The 26679-nt window shown below is 44.8% G+C and overlaps 1 protein-coding gene and 1 non-coding gene across 2 annotated transcripts in view; one reads left to right on the top strand and one right to left on the bottom strand.

The window, feature by feature from the left end:
• Window positions 1–26679, bottom strand: part of LOC8053961 (enhancer of polycomb homolog 1) — a 98276-nt gene that overhangs the window by 25916 nt on the left and 45681 nt on the right. Inside the window, exons 4-11 of the mRNA XM_029973895.3 lie at window positions 15333–15428; window positions 14996–15103; window positions 10727–10794; window positions 9690–9770; window positions 6355–6484; window positions 4474–4629; window positions 1590–1676; window positions 1177–1328 (exon numbers count right to left, since the gene is read on the bottom strand). Coding sequence (XP_029829755.3) covers window positions 1177–1328; window positions 1590–1676; window positions 4474–4629; window positions 6355–6484; window positions 9690–9770; window positions 10727–10794; window positions 14996–15103; window positions 15333–15428 — 878 coding nt within the window. The remainder of the gene's footprint in view (window positions 1–1176; window positions 1329–1589; window positions 1677–4473; window positions 4630–6354; window positions 6485–9689; window positions 9771–10726; window positions 10795–14995; window positions 15104–15332; window positions 15429–26679) is intronic.
• Window positions 22261–22342, top strand: Trnaf-aaa. The gene has a single exon. It is a non-coding gene; the product is annotated as a tRNA-Phe (tRNA).

Raw genomic sequence — 26679 nt, 5'->3', positions numbered from 1 at the left:
CTTCCCAAATGTGCAGCAAGTACATAGGAATAGGACAAAAGAAAGCTTGGAGAATAAAACGTTCAGCCTTTCCACTCTCGTAAAGAAGGAAGACCAGCGGAGGTCTACTCAATACACTACCACAACACGCACACGCCCGTTTCCTGCTTCTTTTCGTCCGACACGCCGCCGATCGTGGATACGTCTCCGGTGAACCAGAGTCAAGGACCAGAGTCACTGGCACACGGCACATGTGATGCCAAACGGGTAATCCACGAACTCCCTCCGGAACCTCGCTGTCGCGCCCCGGAACTGCACAGCCGGCGTGGAGTGCAGTTGTCGCCGGGCCTCGCGCTTGCGCTTGGCGTCCGTGGCACGATCGTCGTCTGTGGCATTGGCCCGCCGGTGCCCTTTACATCGCTGGTTCTGTTCTCAGCGGAGGCTTTTCAGGAGAGCAAAGTGCTCTTCTTTGGCAAGGGAATCTGAAGCACTCGACACAGTGAAAGTCGTGGCGACAGTGGCTTTGCGGCGGTTGCGGACCCATTCGCACTGCTGCATATGTCGCCGCTCCTTCCGCAGCCAGTCTTCTTTCCCCGAAAGGGTGCGCGGCCAACCCATCCTAGGAAACAGCGCGCAAAACAGACGAGGACGAAGTAACACTCGTGACGAGCGCTGCGCTCGTTATGTGTGCTTCTTCTTTGCCGTCGTCTGTTTTTCGCGCTGTTTCCTATGGTGAATTCCCACGAACATGCCCAACTATCTATTCTTCTATGTTAGCTGGAAAGGTTGGCGCCATCTACGAGCGATGGCGGCAACCAGACTGGTTGTGTGCTTGCCACCGTCGCTTATAGATGGCGGTAGCTGTCCAGTTAGGTTTGTGTCGGCATACCGGACACGATCCTGGGGAACCTAGCCCTTAACAGCTCCGCTGTAAAAAAGAATGTGGAGACAGGCAAGAAAAAAATGGGAAGAACAACAATAAGACAAATCAAGAAATAAAGAAATAAAGAATGTAGTCTCCCTTTAGATGACTATAGCTAGGATACCGGAGAAGTTATTAGAAAACAAGTATGCCCTAAGAACACACTTGGTGATAACAAACAAGAATGCTCCACAAGAGAATTCTGAAGATGTTTGCACATCAACACAGTAGACACAGCGAGGAAGCCTGGAGAAATGTGGAAGTATCATCCTCACCTGCCACCCCTGCCTATCCTCCGTCTTGCAAAGCCTACACAGTGGGGCTTGGGTACCGCCAGGGTGGTCAGGCAGTACCGGTACTTGCGGTCACCAGCGCCTCCCTCCTCCGGACCACACCAGGGGTAGTTCCCTAGCCTTTCTAGGAGTGGCTGCAATGACAACAGCAAAACCAGTGCCTTTTTAGTTACTATCTTGAACCGGGACAATGAAGAACAGCCAAAGAAACCAGTCATACATTAAGTAACTCTGCAGTATACCAGTGACAATTCCTGGATGCTGGAGAGTTGTAGATTTGGTGCTAATGTTCACAATGCCAGGGCAGATTATACAAAACTATGAAAGAACCACAATCCTGTCCATCTTCAACTAAATTCATTGGGTTATAAGGAAGCGAGCAGAAAGAAACATACAGCGTGGTAGTTGCAGTACTTCTTTCTTCGGAAAGCGTAAGGACCGTCAGGATCATTCTCGTCCTCGTTGTCAGACGGTGAGGTGACCTGCAGAGCACAGAAAGGTACGGTCATAAACTAGGTTGCACCATAGGACTGTATAGTTAAAGTGTGTAGGCTTTGAATACAAAATGCCTTCACAAAAAAAAAAAAAAAAGACTCGACGGAAAAAAATAAAAAAAGTGATGATAGAATAGGATGTTTGTTAATTATCGCATTGAGAAACCACTTAATTTTTGGGAAGATAAGTAAACTTTGCATTGGTGAGTTTGAGCCTTTCAAAGATTTCTGGTTGTATTCAAAGCTACCGGAGTAGTCCTTGCTGAGATCAGAATGCTTTCATTTGTTCAGTCCTTCAAACTAAGAATATAAGCCAAGTTCTACAACAGCTTTTCCAAAATGCCATGGCTGCTTAGTTGTGGTACCAAAATATGACTTATTTGGACAAGATGTCATAGTATAAGGAAACTTGGGAGTTTGAGTAACCAACTTCCTATCAAGGAACTAGACGCAAAGAAGGATCCCCAATCATCTCTTTGGTTGACCTTTAATTCCTGGCAACAAATAAAGTGAAAAGGGAACAGTACAAGGTTCAAATTCGGGTGCTTCAGTCACACCTAACCACCACCAGCAATTTTGCTGCACACTGCACTAAATTCGTCTCATGAGCATATGTGGTCAATATCTTACTGTCCATAACAACAAACCAAAGGGTGCTAAGCTCTTGTAGGTGTTTCTTTCCACATGCCAATAAAAGGAACTTCCTTCACTCTGTCATCTCCATCAAAACAGTGTTAAAAGACTTCAGAGAGTTGAGAAAAATATAAGGTGACATTGGCATTTGAACATACCATAATATGACCTGGAAAGCTCTGTACCTCCAAGTTGCGAGCAGAAATTTTCGTGAGGGTCTATTTAGCAACTGGCTTTACATTCGGAAATCATAAAATATTGCACAGATTGAAAAAAAAAAAAAAAATTAATCGCTCGTAGTATGAACATTGGATACAGAATTCCAACACACTCATGTTGTCTGGTCCCATCCAGAGATGGAGGCACGTGCCGTGACGGTCACAGCTAATAAAATTTAAGACCTTTGTGTAATCTCGCTTTTCCCAAAGGCCAAGCATATGCAATCAAAATAATGTTGAAAGAAAAAAGGAAAAGGGTACACACAGATGTGCAAATTTGCCCCAGACACATCGCACCCTCACAGCTCACACGTCTTATCTGTTATATGCTTTCAACGACACGTGGCGACAGCTGTTCACGAGAGCGCCTGAAAATGAATGTCTGTCGCCTGCATCCGCGTCCGGCGTTCAAATTTCCAGTCATTTCGCTCTTAAACTGACCGACGCCTCAACATTTCGTGGAGTAAAATCGACCACTAGGATACACCTCTCACAAAAAACTTTCAGCCTTTTCACTCTGGTGAAGAAGGAAGAACAGCGGAGCTGTAGCTTCTGTTCTCGGTGGTGGCTTTCTAGGCGAGCAATCTGCTCTTTTTTCGCAAAGGAACTCGGAGCGCTCGACGCCATGAAACTCTAGGCGATAGCGGCCTCTCGGCGATTGCAGAATTATTCGCGATGTTGCGCACATCGGCGCTCACTCCGAACCGCTCTTCTTCCTTGGAACAGTGCCTCCGAAAAAAGGTTGCCGCCATCTATGAGCGACGGCGCTGGTTGCTGCCGTCGTTCATAGATGGCAGTAGCTGTCCAGAGTTTGGTGTCACAATTTCTTTGCTGGTGGACACAATCCTGGGGAACCTAGCCCTTAACTGGTAAGGGTGAGCGGGTTGAACATGAATACATAAAATTGAAGGAATAAAACATGGAGGACAAGCACAGGACAACCACATTCCTTCATTTAGCAACGACGTTGCTAAATGGAAGAACGTGGTTGTCCTGTGCTTGTCCTCCATGTTTTATTCTTTCAATTTCATGTAGCCCTTAACAGCTCCGCTGTAAAACTTTCAGCCTTTCCACTCTGGTGAAGAAGGAAGACCAGCGAAGCCGTACTAGGGCCAGAGTGGAAAGGCTGGAAAGGTTGCCACCGTCGCTCATAGATGGCGGTAGCTGTCCGGGGTGTTGTGTCGACATTAATTTGCTGGCAAACACTATCCTGGGGAAACTAGCCCTTAACAGCTCTGCAGTAAAATTTCAGCTCGCAACTTGGAGGTGCCGATCCGTCTGGGCAATTTCACGGCGCATTCCTACATGGATGCCACCTTGTACATCCGCCAAGTGCCGAAAGAAGCTCGAAGAAATTAAGATCAACTGATGGGCTAGTTTGTTAACCGTGACAAGAAAAAAAAAAAAAAAAAACAGCACAAGAGACGAGGACAAGCAGAAGGAGAACACTGGACAACTCTAAACCCATGTTCTCCTTCTACTTGTCGTTTGCATCATGCTTTTTCAGTTAAGAGGGAGCATTGTTTTTTTACTTTGAGGATGTCTTTTATAAAAGATGTTAAGCTTTTGTTGACAACATAAAGGCAAAAAAATTATTTTAATTTTCAGCATGACCTTAGAAAAAACAATTATTTTTTGAAAATTTTGTTTTCACAGTTGCACTCGCCAGGCATCCTGCTGCATATCTAGTGTAGAAAAATGTTGGGTATTACATTAGTTTTCAAACGATAGTTTGTTCCTGATAAAAATGACTACAATTTCTTTCACAATTCAGGTAGTACACAGATGAAACTCTGCACTGCATGCTGCCTCACAACTGCCAGTACATACTGTAAATTTCATTCCTATGAAGCCGAAGGTTAAAAAGCTGACCCTTTTGGGTAGCGTCCCCCCTTAAGCAGGACAACATCACACTTGTGAAGAGGAGCACTGACCGGGGAGAGCGGCTCGTCGTCCGAGCTGGGCATGTCCGAGAGACCGAGCTCTACCTCCGACCGGGTGTAGCTCACTTGGCTCTGAGACAGACTAGGAATTTCTTTGTTTCGGCGCTTTGTGTACTCGCGTTTCTTCCGTGGTACACCGTCTTCAGACTGCGGGAGAGATGGGCACAATGTGAACTTTAATGACACGGGCTTCGGTGTATAAAGAAGAGGTGACAGCAAAGAATGACGGGACACGCATCGCGAATGACCCGTAAACAAATATGACAATGGAAAGGATATACCCACATTCCACAATGTTAGTTCTTTTCTATTCTTTAGCACAGGGGTTCTCTAACTTTTCAACCACGAGGGACGCCTATTACCAAGATTAATGGCCGAGAAAACCCCACTTGGTGTTGGGATTAATGCAATAAAGCAGTATAGAAACTTGGAGTTTTTAAAAAGTAATGCGCATGCTGTAAAATACCAAGCGTGTGCCCAAGTCGTAATAAGCGCCTACCCCCCACTTTTAAAACATCTAAAAAAATCATCAAAGGTTTTATCGAACGCCCACTTCCCTATTTTAAGCGAGTTCAAAAATATGCGAAAAACGCACCAAAGGCAGTTGTCGTGAGCGGCTGTTATGTCCGCGACCGGTGGACACCCTGGGCCCCACGGCCATAGCACGAATGAAGCGATTTTAGTGACGAAGACTAGAATGTAAGCAATCAATCACGATTGCATTTTTCTCGGTAAACTAGTTACCGCATTTACTTGCATAAAGAATGCACCTGCAGAACTTCCGTCGGTATTAATTTTTTTCTCTTTTTCCGCGCAGTCGTGAAGTCAATTAAGCCGTCAAGCAGCCAGGCGAAGCCAAGCCAAGTATGGCAGCACACGTGCGCGAGTTCCACAAGTCGGAAGTTGCGAAAGCTATCAACAGTGTAAGCGCAAGTTGCGTACGTCCAACAAAACTAGGGTTGAGGAGCCACCTGGCCCTCGGATATGCTTCATCCATCGGATACACCGATGCAAACAAACATGCCGTGGCTCGTGGTCCATTTATGGACAGTGAAATCGTGAAAGTGGTTACGCCTAGCGAAGGGCGCGTTAGTTTCTTGCCGAGTGCCGCCGACGCGAAAACTGCGTCGAGCGTCATAGGGCGCTTTTTTGTTGGCGAAAACAATACAGAAGTTTTTGTTTCCACGCGCTAGCACACTCGGCTAGCTCGGCAAACGATAGCCGCTCCGAGTTCGGTGGGCAAACCGAGAGAGGGCTTTGCCCGACCGTGTGCTGCTCCTGCAGTTTTGCTCTCAGACCTAGCATGCGCCCAACCCCAACCCCCCCCCCCCCCCCCCCCCCAGTTTTCTACCATTATTTTCTCATTTTGAGTGGGCGCATGCTCGGTATTTTATGGTACTAGAAAGTGTTTGGCTCACAGTTACGCATCAAAGTTTGGTTTAGATCTGCTAAGATAGTGTTTGAACTGGGAAAATACATTACTCTGGGGACGGTCGAGGAAATATGGCAACTCGGGGAAGCCCACGGGTGTACTCTGGGGAACCCCCATGCTCCTAGGAACCCAGTTTGAGAACCCGCACAGATACAATTTGTATATTCCACTTCACTTTAGGTTAGGACATAGCGGAAGCTACGACAGGAGGCTCCAATATTGCAACGTCCCTGCCAAGCACACGCGTTCGTGCAGTGTAGGCGTCGCTCGATACGGCAGGCTCACGCTCGTAACTTCGGCCTCGCCCTCGTGTAAAGTAAAGCAGACTACAGACTTCTCTGTGTTGGGAGCACTAAATTTAAAGCGGCTAATATCTTTTGAATAAGGGCGACACCCAAACGTGGCACGACGCTTTCGATGGGAGATGTCGGATTACTCACCCTGTGCTTTGATAACCTAGACTCCTGCCTTGACAATTGACTATTATTTACAGAAACGTAGCTTGGCCTGGAATTCTTCATCGCCAGCACCTCCGCCATTATCTGGCCACTGAAGTCCCCCACTTGGTACCTGCAAGTCGGGAGGGATGGAAATCTCAAATGACGATTCAACGATTTTGGTTCGCTTTTACGTAACTTGATATGACAGCTGAAGTCTAGTAGCATCCTAACCCAAATACAAAACAGCACCCTAACCCCTTATTGAAATCGGCACCAAGAGCTGCCACCGACACTATGCGGGGCTCGACACTATGTGGGGCTCGAAACAGTCCGACGACGCAATACGTCACGCCATCGCCTTTCTGTTCTCTAAAGACTGGTTCATACATTTGTGTCTGAGTGTAACCGACTGCGTTACGACTACTTGCATTCCACTACACGCATTGCGTGAACCTCGGTTGCCAAAAGTGACCCCGATTGTGATAAGCAGTCACAAGCAGCCCTAGCATGGTAGGTCACACTCAAATAGAAATACCCAAATCAGCCTTTACTTGACCCAGTTGACTAGACTGTGTACACACTACGAGCAAATGAGAAGTACAACAACCCCTTGTGAACACTGGCTTTGCTTAAATTCTTGCTTCTTCTTCTTAAAAAAAACTAAGGCTCTTGAAAAAAAAAAAAAAAAAAATTCTAGGGTACTTTTATCCCGTGAATCTGAATATCACGTTCGTTTTTCCCAAAGATGTAACTAAACGCGAGATGACACGAAGAACCTCCGACCAGTTGTTACGTCATACCCGGATTTTCGGCAGCCAAGCACGTGCCACTCGTGTGGGCAACGCGTGCAATTGCAAGCTTGCCAGGTATATTCCCCCCTCTGCCACCACTCGTGATGTCTTGTTCTGTTGTTCTGACCTCGTTAAAAACAGCGAGTGTGCACGCATAGCTTCAATAGCCACTGCAGATGCGCAAGTGTGTAGATTCCGACAACTCTGGATATGACGTCACGCTCTGGGGAGGTGGGGCTTCAACGGTACTACTTTGAAAATTATTTTTTGCAGCCTCTGTGCACCAAACTGAAAAATAGTCTCGAGAATTGTGATACTGGAGGCCAAATGAAGGCAATTCAAGCGTCTTCAAATACAGAACTGCTTCAGTTTCCCCTTAAAGGGATACTGAACCAAGGAATTTAGTGTTCATAATAAGTGGCGCACATTCTTTCTACGAGCCAGCAGCCGCCGGTGTGTGCGAGCACACGCAACAAAAATGACGTCACAGACCTCCATTCGTGGTTGAGATGACAGTGAAATGTATGGGCTTCGGGCCAAAGGAGAATAAAGACAAGTTTTTCATCTACACAGTGTTGCCTGGTGTAAAAAGTAAGCGATGAATTGGTCTAACAAGCACGTAGCTTTCACTTGTAGAGATGAAAAGCCTATCTTTATTCTCCTTTAGTCCGACGCCCATGCATTTCACTGTCATCTCAACCGCGAATGGAGGTCTGTGACGTCATTTTTGTTGAGTGTGCTCGCGCACACCCGCGGCTGCTGGCTGGTGGAAAGAACGTGCGCCACTTATTATGGGCACTAAATTCTTTGGTTCAGTATCCCTTTAACAAAACCCTTGCATCAGAGATGTGTGCAGTGGCTAGCGATACAAGCCGGAACGTGCAGACAGTGACCAGGCAGTAGAATCCACATTGCCATTAGGCTGCCGCACGTGCGTCGAGGGTAGAAAAGTATCGCACGTGGCAGGTACACCTTTGCTGCCGTCTCGACCCGCCGCTCGCTGCCTGCTAGACTGTGAAAATTGTACTGCTTGGTGGCGGTTTGCACATTCTAGCTCATATCGCTAGCCACTGTACTTTGTATGTTTAAATTTTGATACTGTCTGCACTCTCTACAATAATGCCCCAGTAAGGGCAATGCGACTAACCACATAAATAAATAAATAAAGCTATAATTCCAACCTAAGAAAACATGATCACCTGGCAAACTCAATAATTCGAGTAAAATTTTGTTCCCATTCACCAGCAGGCCAATTTACACATACTTCCTTCCATAGCCTTAATTGAGATCATTTAGCTACCCAGTCATCTCATGCAGACCCACAACATGCAGCTGCAAAGGACCTAACAAAAGACAGCAGTCCCGGTTCATCCGCAGTAGTCACAGCAATGGCTGCGAGGAGTCACAGCGAAGTCGTTGGGAATCGGCGTTGTGTTCCCGCACTGCGGGGTGCGTGAACAAGAGCGTTCAGAACAAAATAGACATCTGACCACTTTGTTCTGAAATATGTGAAAGCGAGTCTCCCCGCACAAGCTCTTGGCATTGGCAGTGCTAGAACGGCATTTTGTTATCAGCCATCTTTTTTTTTTTTTTTTTTTTTTTTCCAGAGAACGCAAGTGGGTTTTTAGTATTACAAAAACTTTAAGAATAAAGCTGTTTTTAACGGCATGGCATAGCTCAGTGGTTATGCCTCAACATTGCACGTGGCGGACCCAGGTTCGATTCCCACGGGTGGCGGGGAATCTTTTTCTAAGAATTGGGCAACATCGACGACCGGACGCCTCGCCATCAACTACAACAACATCAAAAACGGACATCCTTTCCAGTGATGGGAAGAGCCCATAAAGGCCCGTTCACACTCTTGCGACCGAGTACGACTGAGAGAGACGAGATCTGTTACAACTTCTTAAATGTTTCTAAAATGAGGGAACACACTGACATTGTGGCGCCATCTATGCGGTGACCCTAGAACTGCATTTCACAAAAGCGAAGGTTTTGCGGGATTTCCGAGGTCAAATGTGCGTAATACCCATAGAAAGGCTCGTTTATAACATTGACAAAAGTTTTTCGAGCCAAAAAAGAAAGGATATTGCGCGAGAAATAAAAAAAAATATGCCGGACCGCCGAGTTTACACTGCTTCCCAATAGATGGCGCCAGTGTGTTCTCTGGTTTATGAAGTTTTAAGGAACCCAGGTTTAAGAGGTCGCAAGCAGTCGCAAGAGTGTGAACGGGCCTTAAGAGCTATCACTGTAAAAGCTGCAATAGAATGTTGGTAGAGGTATAATTTGTGGAAAAGGAGGGCAGGCATTTGCAGGGGTTGCAGAACAGTTATGCAACCCCTGCAAGAACATCATCTCCCTCACCTCTGCGATCCCCCCTCCCCTACCCATAAAATTACACCTCCACCATCAAAGGCCTCAAAAGAAATCATGACCAGCTCTTCCTGCTAAATCAGCTGTACTCTGGATGCTACTCCAGAGTGGTACATAATTCAGAGTTAGGCATTGTCTAGCGCAAGAGAGCAGGCAAAGCGCGGCACACACCTCTTCTCAAACACCTCTATCGTGAGATGAAGATGTTCTCGCTTGGTTTTCTCTCTTCTCTTCACCATTTCTAGAAGTGTCCTGAAAAAAGAAACAACTAAATTACTTATACCAGCCTGATCAAGCTAACAAAGACTGGAAAGCATGGATGTGTTGAGCGCAAACTACCACGTAGAAACTATAGTCAGTTACAGGTTAAGAAGGTAGCGGCAAATGCCCCTCAAAGGGAATCAGATATCCCTCCGCCACCTCCGCATCCAATAGCGTTCCACCGTTTCCGTGACGTCGCGGCCAACGCGCGAGGAGGGTCTTGCCTTTCTGTACATATTTGCTTTATCTTTCTACTTTGACCTAGCATTGTAGAAGCCACGAGAGGGAGATTAGAGTTCTCCCCCACCGACGGAAACAAATACGACTTTCGGGGATTAGCTTCCCCCCCGATGGATACAAAGGCTGCTTTCAGGGGCTCGGTTCCCTCTCCGATGAATACAAAGGTCGCTTTCTTAAAAAGTGGGATCGGAGACAAGTGGGAATCCATTGAAGCGGAACAAGGAGCGTTTCCAGTGAACTCTTCTTTCGACTGCGGAGAGATTTGAAACGGGCGCATCACACTTGTGGGAGGAGCTTCTCCTACCTTCTTGACTTGTAACCGACTATAACATCATGTGACCTGAAGTCATGTCATGTGGTCACATCAAGTAATGTCAGTTTACCAGCATAATTTAGCTGGGAAATTGAAATTACATGGTCCGGTCACGTGACATCAATTTCCCCGTTAAATTGTGAAATTGACAACACATGGCATGATCACGTGACATCAATTTCCCCGCTAAATTTGGCGGGGAAATTGATGTGACAGTTCTTCATGACACTCCTTCGTGAGTTTTTTGCGCCGTTTTTCTCCTGGTATTCAGCTGATAAAACACATTCTCCGTTAAAAAGGAGGGGCACACCATCAGGGACTAGCATCAACCACCTTTGGGGGCGGTAACAGTGAACACTCCAACAGCAATGCTTCAGCTATAGATCCCACTTACACTGCTCTACTTAAGTCTCTCCGCAACTTCAGCATCTTCTCGTACGAGGCCTCATCATTTTTCCGATTCTGCGGAGAAAAGAAAAATTTCAGGTAGTTTCAGATGGATGCACCACCCTCAAGCTGCGCATTCCTTATCGAAGCCCCTTCACAGTAGCATACAAAAAAACTTTAGCCCGACATCTTTTTTGGAATAAAACGTAACGGCAGCCTCCTGGAAAGGAGTTGTCTGACCTACCCCGCAAAGATTCTTTATTTTACTATTCAGGGTGTCTAGCAAATTATTATTTTTAAATTCCCCGACTTTTCCAGGCTTTCCCTGACAATTTCAGGTGAAATTCCCTGACCGCTCTAGAGGCGGTTAAATATATAAGACCATTACAACACATGGCATTGAGCACTCTGAGAATCATTTTGCACGGGCTTAATCCAACTTGCACATTCTAAAATATTCAGGCTCCTCCAGTCACAATTAAACGAGCACTTTTTTGCCGCCGACATAGTCAGTGAAGAGGCCACTCCTGGAAACATGATGAAACCACGACGCTCAACCACACACGTCAATAACCGAATGACAGCATGGCCGCCAGATGCATACTTTCGGATACCTTCGACTTGGATTGGATTGGGGTCTGCGACTTTCCCATTTGTTACTAAATCTAGTAGCTCCAACTAGACCTAGCTTAGTGTCGCGTCCTCAATCCAATCTAATCCAAGGCTTGGACAGGATTTGTCGGCTGTTTCCTTTGCATCGGGGAGCACACTCTACATCAGGTGGGCAGAGCTTGCGCTCCGCTCTAAGCAGAATTTGATGCTCATTTTTCTGCCCCTCAGTCCTCAAGCCCATGCTCAGGGCACTCGATGGCGTTTCCGGCTCATTTTTCGTGACTGGGCTCGCTTTTTGACAATATCCCTGACAATTCCCTGATTTTTCCAAGCAATTAAAATTTCCCTGACAATTCCTGGTTTTCCCGGTCACTAGACACCCTGATAATTTTATTCATCATGATCCTGCAGTGCCATCAGGCATTACCGCAAGGGGCAAATAAACTTGAAAAAAAAACATTTCCAAATTTGCGGCACACACAATCTCGCTGGGCAAGGCATTCCACTCGTTTAGTTTTAACAAAAAAAAAAGTTTTTGCCCAATTCAGTCCTAGTGCAGTGTTATCTTATGAATGTGGTCCATTCTTAGGGAGATATAATTTGGAGGTAATAAGTAAGATGAGGTGTTAATGCCAGTTATATTGTGATATATATTGTATAAAAACTTCAAGCATAAATTTCTTTGTCTTAAAGACGATGTAGACCATTCCAGTTCTTTAATGATGTCGGTTACACTCGCAAAACGGTCATACCGCGCCAGAACTAAATGTGTAGCACAACTCTAAATTATTTCTAGTGCAACATTGTGGCTTTGCTGAGAAGGATCCCAGAGGTTGAAGGCACACTCTAAAACTGGTTGTACATACGAGAGATAGGCAAGCTCCTTGATAGCGTTAGATGATTTCTTTAAATTTCAATTTAAAAATCTAAGCGCTCTTTTGGCCTTCATAACAACATCGTCAATATGTGTATTCCAATTGGAGTCCGCTGATAGCGTGACGCCTAGATATTTAACTGCTTGCTTTATTGGTACGGTTTCTTCATTCAGTTGATAACACGTTTCAACTTTTGTTTTTGTTTTACGGGTAAAACTAATATGGACACATTTTTTTTACATTTGATTTTATCTTCCACTTTTTACACTATTGTTCTAATCCGTTGAGGTCACACTGCAGCCATCTGGAACTCTCCCCATCTGTTATGCCTGTGTAAACAACACAATGATCCGCGAACAAACATACCCGTGAATTTACACCGTCATTAACAAATATTAAAAATGACAAAGGTCCCAAAACAGTGCCCTGCAGTACACCGGATGTTACCTTAACAGATTTTGAAGTTTTACCATTTAAAACAACACACTGCTAACGTGATGCTTGTATTCACTTTAGGATAGTCATGTCAAAGTTTAGGCACCCTAACTTTTGTAATAATAGTGCGAGTGATCCGTATCTAACATTTTTTTTATATTCTAAGAAAACACAATCAATCTGTCCACCTTTGTCAACAGCCGTGGCCAAATCATGACATAGCTCAGTCAGCTCTGTAGTACACGAGAGCCCTTTCCGAAATCCATGTTGTGATTCAAAGAAAAAATTGTGATAGGATACTTTATGAAGTGACAATATAAAACATGTTTTAGAAATTTACAACATATAAACGTTAGTGAAATGGGTCTGTAATTAGAAACTTCCTTTTTGGCCCCTTTCTTGTGCACCGGCACGTGTGCCACTTTACAGTTGTCTGGCCATCAAGCAACAATTTGTTATATATTATAGAAAGGTACAAGGCAATTACATCTGCACAATGTTTTAAAATTCTCGGTGGGATTCCATCTGGGCCTACTTCCTTAGATTGATCTATACATTTTAAAAGTTCCAACACACCTCCTATCGCAACCGTGAAATCGCAAAACACTAGGGGTGTGCGAATATTCAAAACTTTGAATACTTCGCGAATAATGCTTGCTCTTCCATTCGATTCACTTCGCACTTTCGCTGTTCGAAGTATTCCGAGTTGTTCTTCGAATACTTCGAAAACTAAGAGTAATGCAGAACTCACTGATTAGTGTCAACTCGCGGTCGAGTTCTCTGTTTTGTTTTTAGATTGTGCAGTATGGTTTCGAGCTTGGCAAACCCAGAAAGCCAACCAAAGTGCCTTTCTTTTGGTATGAAGCACTGGAAAATTATTTGCACGCGGTAGCGAGATTTGTCCTTTGCAGGCAAAGATGTCTGGATTGCGGAGTTGGCGAAGTGGTCGTGGCTCAGACGCTGCGATAGATTTTATGAAGGACTATGATTTTCAATGGCACGTGCATCGTCGTGAGAACAAACGCAACGGACCACTCTACACTCTTTCCTACGGTCACTACAGCAGCCAAGGTGCCATGGACTCGGATATGGATTTACGGCTGACCTTGGCTATCGGCGATATCTGGCTCGTGTAATTCTCCATAGCACCATCTATTTTCTTCCTCCTCTTCTTCTTCTGGCTCGTGTTATTTTCCGCTTGATTTTCTGGTTTATCAGTTTGCCAGTATTCCTTTTGTTATTTATTTCTACCCGTTTTCACTGGTAAAAGTGAGACCTGCTCCCTCCGCGAAAACAACAATGTATTCTTAATTTATAGCTTCTTTGTGGTGCCCTCTATCAACAGAACTATTGCACACAGAAAGAGATGGCGCTAAGACAGTGCGGCTGCGCAGCGTGATTGCACGATCTCCAACTCTGCTGTGGCCTGCCGACCCGCCTTCACTTGTGTACTTCCGTTTACGTTCACTTGGTTGAGTTCAGCCACGTAAAAAGCGATTGCACGAAATTGGTGCAGCTCCGCAAAGCAATCTCCGACTTTGTATTGCGGCTTGCGGACCCGCCACTGCTTGTGTACTTTTGTTTATGCTCTCATGGTTGCATTCATTTGCGACGTGATCTCCGACTGGGTTGTGGCTTGCTGACCCGCCTCCACGTGTGTACTTCTGTAACTTTACTCCTTGAATGGTGTTTTACTGACTGATCTTTTATTTCATCTGTTTTTTATTACTCCCATGTGCGATACTTTTCTTATTGCAATAAAAGTACCCTTTTCATAAATGTTCATTGAAAAAAAAAATTCCAGTTTTGCTTTGATTGAGCATTTTTGCTTAATGCACATCAAAGAGAAAATATTTGTTTTAAAAAATGTTTTGGTTCAATACTACTATTCTTTTTTGAAAAAATTCAATTTAATTAATAACCTTTAACATTCAATTCAATTCGCTTTGTAAGATGTTGATATTCGCACACCTCTACAAAACACCCAATGCCACCATCCAACTCTGATGGCATCTCTGTTCAAGGCAATGAGTCGTGCACAACAGAATTAGAGATGCGATATAACAAGTTTTGTCAGATTATAGCAATAGACTGGATCGGGCTGCATTGTGTCAGCCTAGCCCTTTTAATTAGGCAGCCAGAGTGTAATAAACAGGTCACTCCTGCCAAGGAAGTTAGTACCAGAATGTCAAGAAGTTATTTCTGTGTTTCAAGTCTAAAGTATGAGACTAATATCACGGTCACTTCTATGAGGTGCCCCAAGACAAAGATACTGAGAAAAAAATATAAAGAAAAAGTCATGCTTTCAAGAAATTTGAGCACCAGAGGCGGGAGTGAAAATGTGAGCAACTCACTTTTCTTGTTTGCATTTTTTCTGTTCTTCTCCGGAATGCGACATAAGGATTGCTGTTATTTGATCCATCCCGCTTTTCTGATTTTACTTGAGGTACCAATGGACATTGCTGCAAGACAAACAAAACAAGCACCCATGGTCAGCTCGTAAAAATTCCATCTTAAAGAAAATGCCAAAAATGTGTCTCAAAGACAATTTCATACGATAATTCTACTCGCAATGGCTGAAACCTCAAGTCATTAAACCAGCGCATTGCAATAAGCATGGTAGAATAAGGAAAGAATGCCCAAATGCAACACTATTCAATACAGTGGGAACAAACAAACGGAGTTTCTTACCGTCCGCAACCGTTTGTTGAGCCAATAGTCATACACCGCAATAATGAGATCATCGTCTTCTTTTAGCAATGTCTTTGCCTCGTTGAGTGTCACCACCTGGCAGAAGCAAAAAAAGAAAAAAGCACATACAGCAACAAACTTGTTTTTCAGTCTAAGTAAGAAAATGTGCAGAAATAAATGAAAGCGTCATCCCACTTTTAGAACTACTTAATTTAAGAAAACTGCGAAGACACGCAATAATAGCCACTTCGCAAATTGAGCAACACCCTCGACTGATGCAGTAAGGTATCCTGGAAATTAGCTGTACAGGTCCCGCACTCTCCCGTTGTGCCTCTACGACTGCACGCAAGGGTGTTGATCACCCGAGGCTCTCAACCCCCTCCCTCACAATTCCTCAATCCCGTGTGTGTGCTTGCTACAGTACTCGCGTCCTCTGCGTATCTGTGCTGTGCCTTTTGGACAGAACTGTCAAGACAAGATGTGCATTTGGTGCTTTGTGTTCTGTCTCAATGTTGTGGAAGAGGCAACATCTGGTGAAGTGAGCAGGAGATAGAGGAAACGTAGGCAAGCTAGCAAGATGCAAGCAAGCAAAACTGCACTGCACCCTCACACCTGTGGAAGCAAAGGGCATACACAATTTCGCACGATTCTCTGTGTGCCTTGCTCGCAGCCTCTGCCATTTCTACAAATGCCAAAATAAAGAACTTGAGATCAGCACTGTAGACAAAGCTGTATAAAGCAATGCCATGCTGCCATATTTTTCAGATACGACAGCCAGGGCATGTGAGGTGGTTAATGTGAGACACTGGAGAGCAAATACTACATCCTACTAAGCCAGTTGATGCCCTTCAAGCTATGAACAGACTGTTCATATAAAATTCAAAAGGTTTTATGCATGCCACCCAGAAAGTTTTAGAACAGTGTGACCCCTCCCCATCACTGATGCAGCCTGACTTGCCTTCTTCTGTTTGGATGCACAGTGATGTGGTTAGCCTAAGCCATTTTGGAGCACCTTTCGAAGCAGCCAAAACAGTTTTTTGGAGCAGCAAATGTGGCCTTTGAAGCAACCAAAACAGTGTTTTGGAGCAGCAAAAGTGGCTTTTGGAGCAGCCAAGAAAATGTTTCGGAGCTGCAGAAGTGGCTTTTAGAACAGATATTCTTAGAAAAATAAAAATATTTATTTTAAGTGCTGTACAAATGTAAGTGCTGTACAAATGAAGGGCACTTTGTGTTGTGCTGTGTTCTGATGTGACTTGTGACCGAACTCGCTGCTTGTAGTTTTACTGCTGAGACATCCCAAAAGTGTACAGTGCTGTAGGCATTGCCGAGCAATTCCAAAAAACCACTTGCCACCGCTTTACTGGTTCCCGATGTGCCAAATTTTCGTCAAAAGGAAGCAAATGTGAAATGATGAATTGCAAGCGTCCCGGCTGGTGCCTCTGTCGTGCAATCATGTTCGCATGCACGTGAGGGCAACTTCGGCAGGCTTGTAGTTGCACGTGCTTCGTCGCGCGAGCGGAGATAACAGCTGTTTGATCGAAACTGAAGCCATGCCACTCCATTCCGTCACCAACTGCTTCCCAAAATTGTACGCAAAATGTAACTGTCGAGCTTACGACAAAAAACAGTCCAGCGGCGTGTGCTTGCCAGGCCGGCAAAACATGGTACAAACTAAACACACACACAAAAAAGGACCTGAGCGCATCAATGCAAGACTTCGCGAGCCAGGGTCAAAAAGTTCTTGGACCGCTTTGTGCAACGACTGAACTCGAGACAAACAAGCGCGCTGTGCGGGTTCAGCGTGCAAACATTCCCTTCTCTGTTTTAGCTCACTTCTCTTCACCCACTTTTTCCCGCGGCAGATTTTTCACGTACCAGGGTCCCTCTCAAAAGGAAGCCCACCGAGAGAAACTTCGGTAATCAATACTTTGAAAACAGCAGTCTTTGAGTTAAAGAGGAATTTGTAGTAACGTATGATTTAAACAAAAACAGGAATGTTGATGAACATGCGGCGGTACTTAGTTTCATATTAGAAAGCGCCACATCTGCAGCGACGTGGGGGCCGCAACACCCGACGTTGCGTGACCACGCTGACTAAAAGGTAGGGGGGACAAAATCTAGTTTTTCACGGCCATTGCTTTCAGGAGCAAGTGCTTAAAGGGGTAGGGAAACGAAATTTCAGCGCTCATTTTCTAGCTTTAATGTGTTGCATGTTGCACCCTAACCTCAAGAACACCAGTCTTCCGTTGAAAAGAACCAGAAAACTAATTTTAAAGTAAATAAACAATCTTTCGATGTGCACCTGGTGGATGCATGCGGAGCCTATTTGGGAGGTAGTCTAGCAACGTTGTGGAAACTGCTACGTAGTCGTGACGTAGCAGATTCCTTCGGAGCAGCGCCGCCCTTTGGCATTTTAACGTTTTCCTTCTTAGCTTTCCTCCTGAACTCACAAATCGCGCATTGTACCAAACGGTCCAAGAAGACGGAAAGGAAGGACTCCCTTCTTTCTGGAAGCCTCGTTCGTGCAACCGGAAACAGCCATTCTCCCCCTAGAAGATTAGCTCGTCGCTCAAAACTCGAACAAAAGTTGCTTTCCCCACCCCGTTCAGCCCTAAGCTGACAGTGTTGTGGAAGCTACGTGCTCCTTGGGCCAGCCACAAGCTCGTCACCCCAAGGGTACTTCGAGAGGCTAGGTTGTAACGCACTGACGCTATTGACACCACCACAATGCTGACAACGCCACCAAGGGCAAAGCTCATAACCACGCTTGCCTTACTACTCCACGAACGCGGGAAATCTTTTCTTTCTGTTTTTGTTTGCGCCGGACATCCCATGACGCATCGCGCTCTCCGCTCGCTTCTCTTCGAGCGCTTGCTCGAGTGCACCGTTTAGAACGAAAAATATAGCCAATCGTTCAAAATACAAACGTGCGATTATGATTTACGGTTATTATCCGTCATGCTTGAGTCATTTCCGAACGAAATTTGAATATTTCAATTCATGTTTCCGTACCCCTTTAAGCTCACGAAGTAACTCCTGCCGCGCAATAACGTGGTTTCGTTTCACAGCATGACGGCATGGCTGGCACCCGGCAGCTAGTGTCGGAGCGTTCGACCACACCCGCGTCTATCGTTTAAAATATTTTTAAAAAAGTTGCGAGACGAGACCCATGACAGGACGAGAGCACGAAACGCGAGGCGGCGGGAAAACCATGCAAGACCGGATGGACAATTGATGCAAGGTACTTTGTGCTGGGCAGCTGCTTGCGCCACATAACACAGGCATGCTCAATTACGGTACTCAGTTTAGTTGCAACCCATATTTTGGCAAAATGGAGCAGGATGTATCAGGGTTAGCCCCCTGGCACAGTTTGGCACGATTGGCACTAGGCATGCTGCAAACTATTTTCGAACCGAAGGTTCGATAATTGAATCAAGTGGTTCGAAAGGTTCAAAAGAATTCGAATTTTCGAACTTTCCATATCAAGAAATTCGACGGAAGTCGAATTTTCGAACTTGTTAGACTAAGAAGTTCGACGCTTCTCGAAATTTCGAACTTATTACGCTGCAAAATTCGATGCTTGTCGAACTTTCGAATTTGATAGACTAAAAAACTCTATGATTTTCAAACTTCATGCACTAAAAAGTTCGAAATTTTTCGAATTTTCGAACTTCCTACACTAAGAAAATCAATAATTTTCAAACTTATTAATCTAAATCGAAAATTGTCGAAATTTCCATTCCTGAGAAGTTAAAAGTTCGACGAACTTCGAACTTTTAGGGCAAAAGTTTGAAGTTCGTCGAACTTCGAAAGACCGGCGGGCAGTTTCATTTGGATTCAAGCAGTGAGGTACATTCGTAATTTTTTTTTTTCTCAATTTTACATGTGGTGCCGCATTCCTTGCGAAAGACAGTGCCGTTTATTTCAATCATCTGGCATGCTTGGTTTTAAAGAAATAGATTCCCGAAGGAGCGAGGAAGGACGACGGGTTTTTGACAATTGTCGCTTGTGCCATATTTGAAGCGCGCTATAGCCGTAGCTATTTATGGTAGAGATGTTAAACATTTTAAGATCTGTGTATAGCCTAGATGAGTGTCGTCTTAAGATATGATTATTGTTGTTCAAGATGAGTTTCGAAGAAATATCCAAACATGTATCTACGGGCAATTATGCCCTAAACTTGGTAATTTTTTTCGCCTACATTGTCTGAGGTACTGCATTTAAATTAACACCACAGACCGTACATGTCACTACCATCTGCAGAATACAAGATAATGTATTTATTTATTTATTTTTTTTTTCATGTTAAGGAATAAATTAACTCATGGGGAAAGATTACCAAAATTGTTCAATTTCAGCACGTCATAAAAAAAAAAATATATATAACTATATTTTTTTTTATTTCGCGTTTTTGGGACGTGTTTCTTTTGACCTGTACACATTTTGGTAGGAGAACCTTGTTCCATAGTTCTGGGTCTCTGAATATGCAAGAATACAACACTTCCGGTAAGTTCTTGATAGTTTTTTTTTTCTTTCCAGCTTCTTATTTTTGCATTTATTGTTATGTTTATTTATTGATTATTTTTTACCAATGACACAGTTATTTAGGTCGAAAAGACATAGCTTTGAACTTCCGAGCCACTGAGCATGCGACGAGTAGTGCCTTCTGACAACGAGTTTCTAACAATGACCATCTACGCGATCTTTCATGCAGTGAAGAGCGACAGTAGCTATACATATGCATAAATAATTTCCGATTAAAATAAGCTCAACCGTGCCCTCTTTCTCCGTATTGTTTTCTTTAACAGTCCGAAACATCTGCGGGGGGGGATTGGAGCCAGCCAGCCAGCCAGCCCCCCCCCCCCCCCCCCCCCCGTTTTTCCTCTTCCGACGCCAATGGTATGGTTAGAACACTCCTTGAGCTCAAGTTGTCAAGTTGTGTCAGCTTCTGTGCTTTTTGGGTGCAGGCGAGCTGGTGTATGTTGATCATGATGCTAAATCCCGAGACTGGGAATGAAATTCGAAAGAAATAGTGTAAGAAGAAAGAAAAATGGGACAGAACGTCTCAAACTCAGCTTAGTTGAGTTTGAGACGTTGTCCTGAGCTGAGTTTTCAGTTGAATTGAGTTTGAGATGTTGTCCTGTCCCCTTTTTTCGGTATTCTTACACTTTTTCTTTCAAATTTCATTTCCAGAGCTGTGTTTGGGGTGTTGTCCTGTTTCCTTTTTTCTGTCTTCTTACACTTTTTCTTTCAAATTTCATTCCCAGTCTCAGGATTTTGCATTGTGTACAAACTAAACTTGTCACTCGGGAGGCGTTCGATCGGATTACTACCAGCGTGCAAGGGGGTAGGGGGCAGTTTGCCAGATCGCTTCAAGGTTTTTCTGAGCCTCAACTACCTGCCTGCCCCTCGCCGTTTCGAACTGGATGAGTATCGTTAAGCAGTGCGTTCATGTGATCACTACTTCGTGATGCCATTAATGACCACCCTGGGCTGGCGGTCACAATTGCTGATCTACTGTCACACGTCACTCTGCACTGGCAAATATTCCAGCACATCCGGGACACTCGTCGCCTCATTTAATTGCCTGACCAACTTTGCGCAGTCTAAATATCACGCCCGACTTTTCTAAACCTGATTTTGTGAAAACCAGTGAGGCGTGAAAACGTTATTTGAAATTGAAACTGTGGCGAAACATGAAAACCGGACTTCGAACTTTGTGCGCTTGGACTTGAAAGAAATCGGAAACCTTCGAAGTTTTTTTTTTCGAATTTAGCCCCAAAGGAGAATCAAAACCTTCCAACTTTTCGAACTTTATGTAGAAAGAAATCCGAAATATTCAAATTTATTGAACTTTATGTCTTGAAGAATTCGAATGTTTGAATTCTTCGAATTTCAGATCCAGAAAAATTCGAAAGATTCGAATCTCTCGAGTTTTAAATTAGCGAGATTCAAAATCTTCGAATTTCTCGAACCTCAAGTAAACAAATATTCAAAATAATCAAACCCGAACTTTTACAAACCGTAAAAGCTTCGAACTTTTCAAATTCGAAACTTCACGATTTTGGAAAGTTGTGAAATTTTCAAATTCGAACCTCCGTATGGTCGAAAATATCGAAACCTCTCGAAATCGAACATCAGTTTGATTCGAAAATATCGAAACCATTCAAACTCGAACCTAGGGTGGTTCGCGGCATCCATAATTGGTGCCGCAATCACATCACTGCATGCATCTTAAAGGAAGCATTCCAAGCAAAAAAATCAAATCTGACATACTAGAACACCTCAGCAAGCACGCCAACATAGATCTGTAGAAAACGGAAGGGTGGCATACAAGCTTGTATGTATGCTGTTGTTCCTATAGCTTCCACTCGTTTCTAACTGAGATAATTATAAGCAGCTGAAACCTATTAAATACTGCAATCTACACACTTTCTCAAACTCTTTTATAATCAACAAAACGTGTGTTCTACGGATAAATTAAATCAAGTCGCAGACCTCTTGGCACCACTTTCCCAGTAAGGTAGTCATAAAATATCAGTGAGTCACAAAAAAGTGATGCCATGGATAAAAAAAGAATTGACCGCATCTCTACGCGGTGAATAATGTTGACTGGGGCGAAGCTCTGGTGGTGCTTGTCCGCGTAGACGGTGAGCCGCAGAAGCCAAGCCTTTCGTTCGTTTTCATCCATGTCAGAAAGAGAATGTGTGGTATGGAACATGGTTTTATACGTATTTGAGCATTTGACCGCAGCGCCCTCTCGTCTATAAACGTTGAGCCAATGCATGCTAAGTTTAACGCGATTATATACGCATTTGACCGCAGCGCCCTCTCCTGCATAGACGTTGAGCAGCTACATGCAACGTTTCATCCATAACATCCCCAGCTCTTGTGTTACTACCAGATCTCGGAGACCCCTACTCATCCCGCAGTCGTGGCCGAGTGGTTAAGGCGATGGACTAAAAATCCTTTAGGGTCTCCCCGCACAGGTTTGAATCCTGTCGACTGCGCAAACATTTTTTTTTTTTTTTTGCTTTACACGAGCACATGAGCATGTGAGGTCACCAGCATGAGCACCAGCAAGATCGATGTGAGCACGGATGCCAGACGGACAAGGCTAGACCCTAAAGAGCTTCACCCCTAAAAAAGAGAATTATCTAGAAAATAAAAGCATAATACTTTCAAAGAATATAGATACACTGGAATAAGTGAAATGAGTGCATAAAGCAACAAGACGAATAGTTAAAAAAAATATGGCTGCAAACGGGGAAGCAACAATGTAGAGTGATGGCAGCCATGGGCCAGGAGGCAGACAGTTCACAGCATTCTTGGGTTGCCAAAGAAGGCACAAGCAGTCGGGGTCGTAACACGCTATGAGTAAGTTTGTTACTTTTTCGGTAGTTTTTTACTGTAACACATTAATGTTTCAAAATGTGACTTGTAACTGCAGTTCTATAACTTTTTCTGAAGTAATGATGAAATTGACGACGTCGCTTTTGCCATTACTTCTCATGGTTTCTTGAGGATTAAGATATCATTGAACGAGTACAAGCTAGCCATTTTTTGCACCTTCCAAACTATGTGTTCTGACGTTTCAAGTGTCATGCTTGCCTTGATTCAATTTGTGAATAGAATATTCTCACGAGTCACAACCCCTCTACCATCATGTGTGACTGTGACGAGAAAAACCTACTGTAAAATACCGTGAAAGTGCACACTTCGTTCAAGAGCCAACTATTAACATTTCCCAAACCTAGGAATTTTGCAAATTATACGCTAAGTGCCCGATTTGACTGGAGAAGTGGCCATGTCTACATTAACCTAGTTTTCAATGAAAGTGGGGTGAGTAAATAATCACAAATTTATGAGTTTCAGTTAAAAAAAGTGACGCCACATCCGTATCTGCTTTATTCTTTCTTTTGCCTTAAAGCGCCGTGACTGGCCATTTCCGATCAAAAGATTACACTATGTCCATTTCCGATCAAAAGATTACACTATGTCCATTTCCGATCAAAAGATTACACTATGTCCTGGCATTAGCACCCGTCAGATTCGCAGCTAAATTGAGTGTATGGTTGTCTCATGAACAGTTCCCACAGTGCTCGCTACTCTAGAGGGTGGAAATGTTGCTGCGTTGGTCATTCATCCGAAGTTGGTTTGTTTCAGAGCAGACGACTCTTGGCTAGCAGACGACAGTCGATTGCTCCGGGCCTCGGGCCTCCATTTGGAGTGGTGACACAAATGCCCCCTTGACGCCGGGTGACCTGCCTAGCTCCGAAGGTCTCATTCGGTCGCAGGGCCCTAGCGTCCACAGCTCGCCAACTTATTGTACGGTAATCAACATGTCCAAACATAAAAAGAACAAACTGTCCACAACCACAATGACTTCCACTAAAAAAAGAGGTGCCAAGAAAATTACTCGAGCACAGGACCTGAACAATGGGTAAGTAAGAAGCTAACCCAAGGACTGAACTAAATGAAACCCCTCATCATGCACAATTATCCTCGGTTTGCAAACACTGCTGGATAGTTATTACAGAAGGAAATACATTTACTGCGAAACGAATCAACTAAAAAAAATCAGCAAGAAGACATAATAGGCATTACAGGCAAAGGCCTGAACGAACATCCTTAAAACATGAATAACCATTAATGCAAAGTCGCTTGGTACTTAAAAAAAAAAAAAGAATCGGCAATATTTTAAATTAATTCCCCCCCTATATCGTTTTCTAATTCAAACTGATGAACGAGAAAATTCAACCCCCTTCAAAGTGGGCAAAAACCTCGACAGCCGTTTTCGTGCTTTTGTTTCCAAGAGCTCACAAAAATAAACAAAACTCCCCCCCCCTCTATTTCAAGGCCCGGAGAACGAAACCGGCGTGACGAAAGCCATCTACCAGTTGGGGAAGTAAACAACGCCAAGAAACGACCGATCGAAAAAATAGAAACAAAAGTTCTCTGCACAGAGACAGAGAAAGAAACGAGGAAGGAGAAAGGGAGCAGAAAGGCACGTGAGACGACGGGCGAGACGCCGACGTCACGCAAAAACACGGCGTCACCTTTTTCTCTGCCTCCCCCGCCCTCTCTCCCGTGCACGAGATCGCGTCCTTGAACAGCGCGGCGGCAGGCACTTCGCCGAACGCCGCCGCCACGCCGTCGAAAACGACCGGCTCGTTGCGCGCGGGGAATCGCCCGTCTCCCCCGCCCTTCCGAAAACGAGAGAGCGACGTCCGCGGCGTGGACCGAGGGAGCCACACACCGTACCTGTACAAAGGCCTGTCGTCGCATCACCGCGGGGACAACTGTGTTCACCACCGTGGTGGTGTTCACCAGCTAGCCGGCATCCGAGCCTTTCTTGTCGCACAAGGCCGGACGCGACACGTTCCCTACATTCAATGGTTCGTTTCAAGTTCTCGGAATGTTGTCTCAATTGTTTGTTTAATAAATTACCTTGCCCTCATCACCCTCTACCCTTATTCCCTGCTCTGTGATCAATGAACAATGGGGGCGGCGGAGAAAAGCTCACCGGAGAAAAGCTCATCGGAGAAAAGTTCACCGGAGATAAGCTCACCGGAGATAAGCTCACCGGAGAAAAGCTCACCGCAAAACCGGCAGATGCGGAGAAAAGCTCACCGATATTTTTTTAGCTTAGCTTGATTCTGCGTCAAACGTGGCAATTCAACACAATTCGCATTCGTCACTTCATTAAAAATATGTCCTCTTTTTTGTAGTATTCTTGAAGTTCATTGGGGATATTACTAATTCCTCAGGAATTAGTAATAACCCATTTTGTATATTAATAAAGCCGCAAGGGTATAAAATCAGAACATCGTACACCGGTAAAAAAGGCAACAATTTATTGACACCTGACAGTGCGCCGTCGCTAGCTCTGTCAGATAAAGAGGTTTGCTCCTTGCGAGCTGAATGAATAGCGGTGTACGAACCGTTTCAGCTCCAAATATAGTGTAGTGCCTAATAGATAACTAAGTGTTTGTTGATATAATCAGTGTCGGCTACGCTGTTTTTTTTTTTTTTTTCTGCTAATTTCACAAACAAAACTTTACTTGCTAGAACAGCTTCGTCGTGTCGTGTTTGTTGTCTTCCCTCTGTCGTCGTCGTTTGAGCGGTTTTCACCATGTATGCGGAGGGCAAGTTCGTCTGCTTCTCGCGCAGGGGGTAGCGGTGACGTCAGAACGCCGAGCCCTGATTGGCTGATCGCGCCCCCCTATCTGAGCGTCGTCTGCTCCTTTGCAACGTCGTCTGCGTCTGTCTTACCTTTCCTGCGACTTTCGGAAGTGCGGAGGCCAGATTCACGAAACGATCGTACGCCAAAAATGTGCGTAAGACAAAACTTAAGAACAAATTCGTATTCACGAAACGAAATTTTCGCAAGTTTTGCGCAGGTTACGACAAAATCCTACGACAGCTCCGAAGCTGTCTTACGCACTTCTTACGATCAAATCAGCATGGCCGACAACGTCGCGGTCGCGACGACCCACGGACGTTTATTTTTTTACGTGCGGTTCTGACGCGTCCCGACTTCAAGCAGCAAGAAAAAAGTAAAAAGTACTTGAAACAGACCACGACGAACAAGAACGCTGGATCCACAAACACCCGGGAAAAGCTCCCACGGCCACGATCCCACCGAACGCGACCAAACGAGCTGGGCAGTTAGGCCTAGCAGGCTCTCCGCGACTCGGCGACCGTCTGCCCACGACCGGCTGGCGTGCTGAGTGGAATATGCCCGCGCGACTTTTGTGAACCCTTCCCGTATAATATTTTGATTGGTGACCTCAATTTTAGATTAAGGGGTCAATTTCTTCCTCTTGTTATCTCCTTGTTTCCCGAGGCAACGGTGACTCTCGCCGATGAAAAAGCGGTGAATCTCCGACAGACGCAGCAAAGGTAAAGCAGCCATCGCTTTGACCGCTTTGACTAGCAGACGTAAAGCAGACGACGTTAACTGCGCCAACCCGCCGACGCCGTTAAAGAGTGAGGGGTCTCGCCGCACACGAATGGAGGGAAAAAGTATTTGGGAGGGAACTTGCCTCGGTTCTAAGCAAAAAAACCTCGGCGCCCCGGGACACCTCGCCAGGAAGTCCTTTGACTTCCCTCCTTGATGCGCGTCTGCTAGTTGTTAGACTAAAAACAACGTAACGCTCGAGTTATTTCGTCTGCCCTCTCTTAAAGGCGAGGTCGAGTTCGCTCCGAAAGTTGCAGGAAAGGTAAGACAGACGCAGACGACGTTGCGAGCAGACGACGTTGCAAAGGAGCAGACGACGCTGAGATAGGGGGGCGCGATCAGCCAATCAGAGTTCGGCGTTCTGACGTCACCGCTACTTCCTTT

This window comes from Ixodes scapularis, unplaced genomic scaffold (genome assembly GCF_016920785.2).
Source record: "Ixodes scapularis isolate PalLabHiFi unplaced genomic scaffold, ASM1692078v2 PGA_scaffold0__279_contigs__length_252992795, whole genome shotgun sequence".
NCBI lineage: Eukaryota > Metazoa > Arthropoda > Arachnida > Ixodida > Ixodidae > Ixodes > Ixodes scapularis.
Note: the sequence above shows the minus strand (reverse complement) of the source record. Positions and strands in the feature narration are given on the sequence as shown.